At 44.1% G+C, this 12,371-nt stretch overlaps 1 protein-coding gene across 4 annotated transcripts in view; it reads right to left on the minus strand.

The window, feature by feature from the left end:
* The window catches only part of HEG1 (heart development protein with EGF like domains 1), a 92,010-nt gene that overhangs the window by 20,645 nt on the left and 58,994 nt on the right, over positions 1 to 12,371 (minus strand). For all 4 annotated transcript variants that reach the window (XM_037837340.1, XM_037837339.1, XM_037837345.1 and 1 more), the window contains 3 exons: positions 9,319 to 9,453; positions 3,101 to 3,143; positions 2,942 to 2,979 (listed from right to left, as the gene is read on the minus strand). In XM_037837340.1, the coding sequence (XP_037693268.1) occupies positions 2,942 to 2,979; positions 3,101 to 3,143; positions 9,319 to 9,453 (216 nt within the window). The remainder of the gene's footprint in view (positions 1 to 2,941; positions 2,980 to 3,100; positions 3,144 to 9,318; positions 9,454 to 12,371) is intronic.

Below are 12,371 nucleotides of genomic sequence, written 5' to 3' on the forward strand. Positions count from 1 at the left end.
GTATGAAAAAAAAAAAAGTTAAAAAGAAAACAAACATACAATAAAAGAACATTTCAAAGAGACCATAACAAGGGGGTAAGAAAAAGACAACTAACCTAAGATAACTGCTTAACTTCCAACATGTTCCTACTTTACCCCAAGAAAGTTACATAATATAGCAACATTTCTGTGAACTTGTTCCTACTATATCCATCAGAATGTGACATCCAATTTCTACTAAAAAATAAAACTGTACTAAAAAATAAACATGCACATGCACATTTATGGAACAATATATACCAGTGCATCTCAAACTTCAGTATGTACATAAATCTGCATATTTACCAAATCTATGGGTATGGTTAAAATTCAGCATGTCTGAAGTAAGGGAGCCTGAAATTCTGCATTTCCAACAAGCTCCCAGGTGATGCTGATGCCATGGACCACGCTCAGTAACAAAGATATGCACCAGTGCATTAACAAGGATTTTTAGTGAATGATGAGATTGTTTATTTTACTTTCGTTCTCTCTTAACTTATGTCTATTTTCTAATTAATTTGGGTTTTAAAAAAAAAAGGAAACTTAATGGGCATGCATTTTATGTTATTAAAAAACAAAATTAATTTTTTTTTAATAAAAGAAGCAAACCAAGATGTCAAGCAGGATATTATAAAACTGTGAGGAGTCAACATAAAATCCAAGCAAAGGACAAAACGTGCACACCTAAGAAAAGAGTGCAAGGGCAAAAGGAAGAGAGGGCATCTCTGATAAAGAACAAGAATTATAAAAGAATTCTGGGGCCATTTGACAAATGGTATAAGAAGACAGAGTTGTTGGAATATGAGGTACAAACAGACGTCGTTTGCATGGAGAGACAATAAAAAGGGGAACAGTGAAAAGACAGGGAGGCTGGAACTGGCTGGGTGGGGCGGCCCTGCCTATGCCCACCTGGGCATAAAGAACATGAGAGAAAGGCTTGTCTTTCCCTTTCCAGTTTGAAGGATATCCTATAAGAGGAAAGTGGAGTAAAATCTGGTCAGACCACACTCCACTTTGTCTAGTTTATGGATGGATGAGTAGAAAAATAGGGGAAGGAAACAAACAGACAAAGGTACCCAGTGTTCTTTTTTACTTCAATTGCTCTTTTTCACTCTAATTATTATTCTTGTTATTTTTGTGTGTGTGCTAATGAAGGTGTCAGGGATTGATTTAGGTGATGAATGTACAACTATGTAATGGTACTGTAAACAATCGAAAGTACGATTTGTTTTGTATGACTGCGTGGTATGTGAATATATCTTAATAAAATGATGATTAAAAAAAAAAAAAAAAATCTGGTCAGAACTAGAAGGCCCACAGAAACTTCTAGAAAGGCAGGACCCAGGCCATCTAAGCCCAGAATATATGGAGGTGGATAACTCCAAGAAAAATAGGAATGGGGGAATCTCAAGACCATGTGCTTGCCTGGAAAAGCTGGCCTCCCCTTCCCACTGGGCTTGACTGGAATGTGTACCCCGAGAAATCTGCATGGAGAAGCAGCATTCCTTGCCTACGAGAAACCCAGCTGGAGCTACCACCCCGAGAAGGCACCTACTGTCTAGCAGTAACAGCAGAAGTGGCAGTGGTGGGTTAGATACAATACCCTGCGAGGAGGCACAGTACCCTGGGTGACAGGCCACAGACCACACAGAGTTATCACCATAGACGGGGATGAAATTCCACTGCTCCTGATTCCTTAACCAACTACTAGGGCTGGTCTCAGATCTCAGAGAAAGAGGCAGGTGGCAGGAGCTCTTTGTTATCAGCCACTATTGACTGTTTTGCAACACTAGAACGAATACGGACATGGCAATTATAAAGTGGTTTCCACCACACCAGCACAGAGTTACTGGAAGTCACCACACATTTACGACAAGCTGCCAGTAACAAAGGGTGGCCGTGAGCTACCCATCCGGCAGAAGTCTGCCCTCTGCTGGACACAGTGAAGGCCACTTGGACAAAAGCAGTTTCAGGGATCAGGGAGAATCCCGGCCACTTCTGGGACTCCACATATATAATGGGGGAAGATTTGACTTTTTCCCAGCACAAGAACTTGCAGAATAGTGAGTGGATAGAGGGGAATATCATCTGCAGACATATATAGTATTCAGTACTCTCTGGGGAAAAAAATCACTAAATGCTTCCGACCCTTTCTAGACTCATTTTCCCTCTACGGATCACTCTTCCATTCACTGAGAAATATGTAGTGTTTTCTAGTAAAACTGTTTCAGGGAGATGTTTGACTAAAGCAGGTTTAAAGCACTCATTCATTCTAGGGGAGGCCCTAGGAGGACGTGGCAGATCAGCACCTCTCATTTCTGGCTCGCAGGCTCACCACATGGAGAACAGAGCCGGCAAAATCCCTAACTCCTCATCTTGTCCCTCTTGCTCTCCCGTTCTCTGTCATCTACGTGGGATTATGTTTAAGTTTCTTGTGCATATACTGCCACTCTGCTGTACCTTGAACCTTCCTCCCTCCCTTAAATAATTCTCAGTCCACCTCCATGAAATTATCGAAGCCTCTCTGGTTTGTAATACCTACAGTATTTTAGAGTAAGGTTTGCAGACTTAGGCTGTGTGGTGTAATCACTACTACTAGCCCTGAAACCCCCTCTCCTCCAAGAAGTTCTCACTGATGTTCTCCCACTCTCCTTTGGGCTTGCTCCCTCCCTCCCTGCCTCAGACCCCTGTCCCTATTCATTGCATTAGTGCTCAGCACAGTCAGTCCAGCTTCTTCAGGAACGCCCGTCTCTCGTCTGCCAGACCATGAGTCCCGGGAGGGCACCAATCCAGTCTTTTATCTTTGTTTTCCCCAGTCAACCCAGCCCAGGACCTAAGAAGGCAGGGGCCATGAACTGAGGGAGGAGACTAACTGCCTGGGCAGGACCCTCCCAAGTGGAACTTGACAGTCTCATATACTCACGGTTTCCACAGTTGAGACCACCAAGACCAAATGGGCAACTGCAAGTTGATGAAGAAAACACAAGATTTAGTTTCAAATCTCAAAAGAAATAACTTACCTAAGTAATTTTCAAATGAGGAGTGTAACACATTCATTAGAACAATGAAACATGGAGCCTACCTCATACAGGTTTCATTTTCAAGCCTATACCCATCTTCACAGGCTGAAAGAGAAAAGGAAAATCCGTGAATGGATCTAGTCACCTCCCTCTGTCCAAACTCACAGTTCATTAGACTCCAGGCACCTGAAGTCCAGAAGAACATCGTAGAATCAGAAGGCTACAAGCAGCTTTAGGATTATAACCTGGCTTAAATATTCTTGGCGACTCAACTCTTAACCTTACCAAGAAAATTTTCTTAAATTTCTTTGTGGTTCTCCATTTCCCATCTGCAAAAAGAGGTTAATAATAATAATATCTACCGTATAGGTTTCTTGGAGGGGAACTAAGCCATGCAAATAGCTTAGCCCAGTGGCTGGCATCTAGGAAACACCAACTATATGTTTATAGTTATAGTCACCATCTAATAAAGGCAAAATTCTTTTTCCTAAATTCTTTATAGATTAATAATGTCTTCTGTGTAACATCCTTCTCTATATACAAAGACAAATGCTTCATCTCCTTTAATGTAAGTCAACCTTGAACCCAACAATGGCCCCTCTGGCCCCCTTCCATGAGGAAGTGGGGGCTGCAGGTGGCACCTCTGGGTCAGGGTCCTGGTGGGTGCCCCAGTTTTCATAAGAGAACACCCACCCTTTAGTCTATGCAGGGGAGTTTGGACATATCTAGACATACCCCTGGTTGGCATCTCGCCCAAGAACATAACTTTGAACTCTCTACAAGCATTGCTGCTTCACCAAAGGGCTGGAGGTGGAGTCATTCCCCTAGATCAGCAGTTCCTCAAATGATCTGATCACAGAACGCTTTCAACATCACAACAAGCGGACAGGACATGATATGACAGGACAGGATATGCATGAGATATAATGCATGCTTAGATGAAAATAGACAATAAAACATGGCCTCAGAGACAAATTCATTCCTCGAAGGAATGATGAGAATTTGAATCATGATTAGTGTATGAAGTATACTGCAGAAATTATCATGAATAAGAAAAAGGACAGCATGTGGAGCAGCAGTACCTGAGCAGATGACCCTTTGCCAATGGTGAGTTGTGAGCGCCAGCAGGCTGCAGTGCACAGGAGGGTGCCTGCCCTGCAGGCTGGCTCCAGAAATCTCTCGGGCTTCACGGCATCCTCCGTTATGGAAGATGAGTGCATAATATTACTAACTGCATAGATGTGTTTAACATTCTTCTCCCATCTAATTATGACAGAAGCTTAATGTTTCTAGCATCTATTTTATTGTCATAGGCTATGTATTAACCTGTCACTAGTTTTATGGAACATAGTTTGGAAAACACTGTTCTAAATAATCTATAATTTATCTCACAGCAGATCATTAGAGAGCTGTGAACTTGGACTGTAATACTTTTGGCTCCATCACACTTTCTCTGAGATATATGATCTTAAATTAAGAGCTATTTATTGTAAGAATCAGCCATGGGAAACTCCTCACGTTTTTTGCAGGGATGTCCTGGACCACATTGCCACAATATCACTCAGTAAACCCCTGATGAGGATGACCCACAGAAAGTTCCCTTGGGCCTCAATGCCTACAAAGATGGGTATGCTCCTGAAGAACTGTACTTAATCTTATGGACCCTGATTCTCAAAATCATGTTTCTCTCTTAGCCTCAGAGTCTAGGAAACTCAGAATTCGAATGAGTGGCTCACCTCCAGCAAACATGTAGGCCCTTGTGGTATAGCTTTCTGCCTATTCACTTTCCTCTCATCTATTTATTTCCTCTTCAACATGACTTGCTTTTACAAATATTCAAACTATTTTTAAATCTTATTTTATGACAGCATTTTCATTAGGTGCCTCAAATCTTTTTTGCAACAAGGTAGAGCAGAATCATATCCCATTTAGGGAAGGAGTGACAAGGCCCTATGTCCTAAATCTTGAATACCTTTGAGTTCTCCACTGGTCTTACCTGGGCCTTCTGTAAGGAACAAGCTGACCTCTTCTGCCTCTCCAGGGGTGGAATCTCCAGGGCTCCCCCCACTGTGCTGCCTTGTGCTATGGCAGGGTTGTGCAAGGGGGAAGGCGCCCTTGGTTGCTACATGGCTTGTGTCTGTAGGGCAGCTATGCAGGGACGGCTTGCTTCTCCACTGACTCATCCCCACCCGTCGCACCACCAAGGCAGTCAGGCTGATGTCACACCAGCCTGTTCTATTCTGAACACTTCTTCCTGGAAATGTTTTTACACCAAATCTATCCACCCAACCACCCAACCCTCATCTGCTGGGTGGGAGCTTTCCTCTCCAGGCTGTCATCCAGCCAGATGTAAGGTCCATCTGTTGTCCTGCCTGGGAGCTAGAAGCTTTGGCGGTTTTCATTTAGCTCCAGAAGGGCCCTCTCTTCCAAATGTGCTCATTCCGTCATTCATCAAAGATTGAGTGCTTCTGCACCTGATAATATTCTAGGGCTCTTGGACGGAAACTTCTATGTGATGCCTAGGTTCATATGTCAACTTTGCCAGGCTATGGTGTCCAATTGTTGGGTCGAGCAAGCACTGGCCTGATTGTTACACAGAGGACATGTCATGGATTTAAACCACGAGTAAGTTGATTGCATCTATGGTTGATCACATCTATAATCAACTGAGAAGATTGCCTGCAACAATGAGACAACTCATCCAATCAGCTGAAGGCCTTAAAAGGAGAAGTGATGATTTCAGCAGTCAGAAGGGAGAATTTCCATCTCCACTTCAGCCAGCCAGCTTCTCCCGGGGAATTCATTGAAAACCTTCATCACAGTTCCCAGCTTGCTGCCTGCCCTACAGAATTTGGACACAGTCGCATGAACTAATTCTTATGTTAAAAATCTCATATTTCCACTTTATATATATGTGTGTGTATATATATATGTATATATATGTGTGTGTGTGTATATATGTATATACTGTCAGTTCTGTTTCCTTGGAGAACTCTGATAGACCTTGACAGTGAGGCACTCCAGTCTTCCTTAGGATCCAGCTTCTCACCTCACACATGCTCTAGGGGCCCTTGCCCACAGAGCACTGAAGATGAAACGAACGTGGCAGCAGCTGACATATACGCCCCAACTGGGCTTCTCCTACTGATATGGAACACAACCAATTCATGCCCTCCAGCCTTTTTAAAAAATAAGTAAATGGTGTAGTCTAAAAAACTAATGTTTCCTTTCAGGCAATCTGTCACATGAATTTGAAAGTAAGTTAAGACCTACCAGTCTTTTCTGATCATATTCTTTTCCCCATCATTCATGTGTTCATTCAACAAACATCTGTTGAACCCTACAACGTGCTAAGTGCTTTTCTAGACTGTCTTGGTTCTCTAGGCACTTGCAGTCTGGTGAGAGAAAGAGACACATAGTTTTTCATAATGGGATGTCTGTCCTCCATTTATATAGGATTTGAGGTCCAAAGGCGGACTCTTTTTAAATACCCCTGTGCTCCGGCACCAATGGCCAGAAGATGTCACTGTCAACTCATCAGAACCCGTGTTCGACAAGGATGTGGCCCAGGGAGTCCATTCATCAGAGGGGCCTGGTGGCTGTGGCCTGAATTTCCTACTAACAAGGATATTGCGGAGAAGAGGCTTCACCCAGCCTCAGCAACTAGCCCCAAAACTAACCACAATTTCCTTAGGTTGCTTCTTGGGTCATGACTTGATAAACATAAATTGCTGGTGCCTGTGTCATTTGCATCTGGCAAATCTTTGACAGCTCTAGTATTGTTAATGTCAGCCTGAAAGTGACAGGATTTAGAAATAGAGGGAAGTGACTCAGGCCAGCCAGAAGCAGAGGTGGCAGGATGGTTCCTGAAGTTGTCAAGGACTCCAGAGGAACCCCTTAACTGAGGCACCACTCCTACACACCCACATTTCTTACCGACTTTGCCTTTCCTCCAACCAGCTGCACAGCTCCCCAGCAAGCATGGATTTTAGCAAGGTCGCCTTCCAACAGGAACTGGGCTCAAGGCACCAGTTTCCAAGAAGGGCAAGAAACACTTTGCATTAAACCAGATAAGCTGGGATTAGAAAGTGTTATCTCTCTGTAGTTAAGCAGGAGCTTCCTCCTCCCTCCTCTCCTTGGGCAGTTTTTACATCCAGGGCCAAGGTCACTACGGGCCACCAGCAGTCTGGCACAGTGCTGAGAAACACTGCGAACCAGTCACGCATCAGGACTGATGCCCAGCACAGACTCTGCCCTCCTCTCCAAAACCCTCTCAGGTCCTGCCCAGAGAGCCAAGGATGGGCGACCTTTAAAAGTACTTTGTACATAAACCTAACAAAGTCGGAGGGTCTGAGGCTCAGGGTGAGAGCACTGCCCTGAAATATATCTTTACCCTCTCCTGATGGAATGAGTCCTCTAAAGAGAAGCCCTGACAATACTAAGTGGCAGGTCACCCTTCCCCAGGTGCGATTTCTACTGTCACCAGCAAGGTGTTGACTGATCAGGAAAACTGTGCCATATAGATTTAGAAGTTATGCGATGTTTAAAGTGCCATTATGGACTTTATCTTGCCAGTTTTTCTGATGACCATGAATGGCATAGATTGGAACACAGCAGTCTTTTATAAGTCAGGTACACAGTGCTTTGGACCTGAATTAATTTTACTTTGCAACAGTATTTTATTTTTGCAATATACTCACTGAGCACACTTTATCTCACATTACATCTCACCTGACAGTTTAGCAGAATTATATTTCTGCTCTCTAATTCAACAGCAACTGGGGTAAGGTGCAAGACCAAATGTTGATGGCTGACAAAGTCCTTCCGTATACACTGCCTTCTTGAATTCTTAGAATGCCCAATGAGGGGTTATTACACCCATTTCACAGAAGAGGAAGCTGAGGTGCAGAGAAGCAAAGTGACTTGCCCAAGATGATACGTGATCAGTGAGAAAGAACCGGGCTCTACCAGGGCTTCGGAGCCTCATCAAGTACTGTCCACTAAGCCCCAGGTGCCTTTAAAAGATACAGGCCTGCAAAGCCCTCTATCTTGGGCTTGACTTTATGAAACTTGCTGCTGCAAAGGAGAGGCTAAACTTGCTTATAATTGTGCCTGAGAGTCTCCCCCTGAGTACCTCTCTATTGCTCAGATGAGGCCCTCTCTCTCTAGCTAAGCCAACTCAGCAGGTGAACTCACTGCCCTCCCCACTATGTGGGACCTGACTCCTAGGGGTGTAAATCTCCTGGCAATGAAGGATATGACTCCTGGGGATGAATCTGGAGCCGGCATCGTGGGATTGAGAACATCTTCTTGACCAAAAGGGGGATGCGAAATGAAACGAAATAAAGTTTTAGTGGTTGAGAGATTTCAAATGGAGTTGAGAGGTCACTCTGGTGGGCATTCTCATGCACTACATAGATAACACTTTTTAGGTTTTAATGTATTGGAATAGCTAGAAGCAAATACTTGAAGTTATCAAACTGTAACCCAGTGGCCTTGACTCTTGAAGATGATTGTGTAAGTATGTAGCTTACAAGGGGTGACAGTATGATTGTGAAAACCTTGTGGATCACACTCCCTTTATCTAGTGTATGGATGGATAAGTAGAAAAATGGGGACAAAAACTAAATGAAAAATAGGGTGGGGATGGGGGAGGATGATTTGGGTGTTCTTTTTCACTTTTATTTTTTATTCCTATTTTTATTCTTTCTGGTGTAAGGAAAGTGTTCAAAAATGGATTGAGGTGATGAGTGCACAACTATATGATGGTACTGTGAACAGTTAATTGTACACCATGGATGACTGTATGATATGTGAATATATCTCAATAAAACTGAATTTAAAAAAAAAAAGATACAGGCCTGGTTCCATGCTTTATATCCCCATTTTAAAAGATGAGTGGACAATAGAATAAAGCTTTGGAATTAAAAATTAACTTCCTTTAAGTGGGAGAAAAAAAAGAAAAAGAAAAAAAGAAAAGGCATTGCAGCCATAGGCATGCATTTCTCTTTTCTTTTCCTTGGAAAATGATTTGCCAGGCCAGCATGCACCAGTCAGAGATAATGCTATTATTCCAAGGAGATAATGTATTCCATCTTGCTGTGAGCAAAATAACAAGAACTGGTTACCCCCATTTTAGAGCAGTTGCACTTATATCAGAGAGAGAGAGAGAGAGAGTGAGAGACAGCAAGCATGTGTGAGCGTGCATGAACCCAGCAAAGAAAAGCATCTTCTCTGTCCTGGGGACAGGCCACAGAGTCCTCAGCAAATCCGCCAGTACCTCGGCAGGAGTGATCCATCTTGTTGAACTGAAAGTAGCCCGACTTGCACTGGCACAGTGCAATGCCATCCAAATCCGTGCAGATGGAGGTCTCTCGGTCACATTCAGGACTTTTCCGCTTGCACAAGCTGCCCGCTGGAATGGAGAAGCAAGACAGTGAAACAAAAAAAACTCCTCCATTTGAAACCTTAAAATACACGAACTTTCCATTTAAAGAGGCTCTGAAAACAGTTTACAAAAAAAATCTTCATGGTACCAACACTCCTTTCAGAAGTCCATTCTGCACTAGCTTCTGCTACCCCTTCCCTGGGTCAGCCCCCAGATCTATTTACTAAAAGTTCACAAGCATTTTCCCATTAAAAACACCCTCCCAGCATTCCACAGACAGAGCAAAATCTAAACTGGGAAGTGGCAGGGCACTGTCACCTCCTCTCAGCTTTCACAGCAAATAAAGCCCCGGAGGGTGTGATGTCTTCTGTGCTTTTACACTAAATGTCTGCACAGGGAAGAATCGGCACAGAGTACATGACCACGTTCTTCTTAGGAAGCGGACTCAGACCAAGAACAGCTGGAGATTGCTAGACCCACCTCAAGCTGAAGTCCAGTCCGTCTGGGCTGTGTGTCTGTATGGCCTCTATGGACCCAGCCCCACTTCTTGCTGCCCTGACAATGTGCTGCCTAACAAACAGAAGCTTATCATGCGGAGAGGTAAGACAGATAGCCGCCTCCCTGTGAAATCACATTTACCTGCTATGCTGGTTCAAATCTATTACGCCCCCCACAAAAGCCATGTTCTTTAATGCAATCTCATAGGGGCAGGCTTATTAGTGTTTTGATTAGGTTGTTTCCACGGACATGTGACCCACCGAACTGTAGGTAAGACCTTTTGATTAGATCATTTGCATGGAGGTGTGACCCCACCCATTCAGGGTGGGTCTTGGTTAGATCACTGGAGTCCTTTAAGAAAGCTCACCAAGAGAAGGCTGAGAGGGACGTTTTAGAGAGGAGCTAAGATACATAATCCAGAGTTTGCCCCTGGGAGAAGCTAAGAGCCGATACAGACCCAGACACTTGGAGATGCTGGGAGTTGCAGACAGAAGGATGTTTGGAGATGAAGCCCAGAGATTGCCTTGGAGAAGCTAAAAGAGGACTCCCAGATGCTTAGAGAGAAATGCCCTGGGAGAACAAACAAAGATGCACAGGAGCTGAGGGAGAGAAGCTAAGAGAGACAGAAGCCCAGAGATGTTTTGGAGAAACCCATTTTTTGGAACCAGAACCTTGGAGCAAACGACCAGCAGACGCCAGCCATATGCATTCCCAGATGACAGACATGTTCCAGAGGACATCAGCCATCAGCCTTTCCTCAGTGAAGTTATCCTGTTGTTGATGTCTTAGTTTGGACATGTTTATGGTCTTAGAACTCTAAATCTGTAACCTAATAAATCCCCTTTATAAAAGGCAACCCATTTCTGGTATTGTGCATAACAGCAGCTTTAGCAAACCTGAACACATTGTATGAGGCTATAGACAGTGAACAGAATAAGGAGGGACTTTAGCATCTATGTAAAAAGACCCAAGTAAATGGGGTACACAGATAGTAGAATAAAGTACAAAATCAATTGGATAATGAGCAGGAACTTACCCCATATACAGGACAAGGCAAGACAGACTTGTGCTGTTATTATTAGGAAGCAAGAGCTAGTTCAGAATGGGAAAAGAGCTGCAGAAGGGCAATGTGTACGTTGTGAGTAGTGTGCCTGACAATTTCCCAGCACGGACAGTCTCTGTCTCCCTCCTTGAGGAAGGCACCAAACCTATTCAGCAACCAGGCACCAGCTCTTAACACTGGAAAACCGCCCCCGCCCATGCAGGTTCTAGCGACGTGAGAGGACACCACGCAGGGCTCCCGGCGCCCTCCCTTTTGTGAGTCCTGAGAGCTCAGGGCTGGGACCCAGCCTGGTCACAGGGAGGTGAGTTTAGGACACAATTTCAGTTCTCAACACTGAATTTCCTGTCTTTATCAGTGGAAGTTGGCATGCTAAATCAGAACCTCATTTGTGTGGGTGATCGAATTTCCTTTGTTTATTGTGAAAAGTTTGTATTTATGGGGGGGAATTTAAAAAGGGAAATCTCACCAGGCAAACACTGGGAAGCTGGCACCAGAGAGGTAGTGAAGCTCCACAGTCTAAACTCTTTGAAGGCTTCACCAGGCTTCAAGTCTTAAAACAAAGAAATAGGACAAAAAGCTGCCCAGGCCAGCATTAGCCTTATCCAACAGTCGGCTTGAGTTGCCTGGCCTGATTAGATATTTTCTGGAAGCTGATAGAGTGTTTCCGCTCCATCCTCCCCAACAATCCAGCATGCTGGCAAATACTAATCACCCTGCTGAAGCAACCCTTCTCTGCACAAAAGTAGAGTTGTGTGAAAGCTGGGCCTTGCCTCTGAGATGGAGGAGTCACTATCCTAAAGATTCCTTAAGAATATCCTATCATGAATCCATCATATTGAACCAAGTATAACCCTGTTTTTGTTTTAAGCCCGGCGATGTGATTTTTCTACATCCACAATTCCCATGGTCTTTCTTGTACACAACATCCGCCCAAAGGTCAGACAATGAGAATTTACATAAATCTAAGACTGAAATACTCCACTGGGGAATTCCAAAGACTCTAGACTTTAGGAGACGATGAGAGCTGCAATTCTTTGGAAGGTAAGGAAATGGATATTTTTTTAATTGCACAGGGGGAGGGACTCGCCTTCCCAATGGCAATGTCCAGTGTAGCCCAGTGCTGCCCATACACTGGTAAAACCCAGACGTTACAATCTGACCACTCCTGCTAGCCTAGTCCACCTCTTTAGCACTCACAGAGGTTGGCAAGAGACCAAGCTGGGTTTGTTGGCAAAACTTGGAGAAGACCTGGGAATAAAGTGAGTCTTACCCAGCTCACTTGGGGGGCTGCTTTTGTTCTCAAGGGCTCAAAAGTAGGGGTAAAGAATGGGAACTCAGACCTTGAGGAAGGAAGACTGGAGCTTTCCCACAAGCCACATCCAAG

This window comes from Choloepus didactylus, chromosome 1 (genome assembly GCF_015220235.1).
Source record: "Choloepus didactylus isolate mChoDid1 chromosome 1, mChoDid1.pri, whole genome shotgun sequence".
NCBI classification, from domain to species: Eukaryota; Metazoa; Chordata; class Mammalia; order Pilosa; family Megalonychidae; genus Choloepus; species Choloepus didactylus.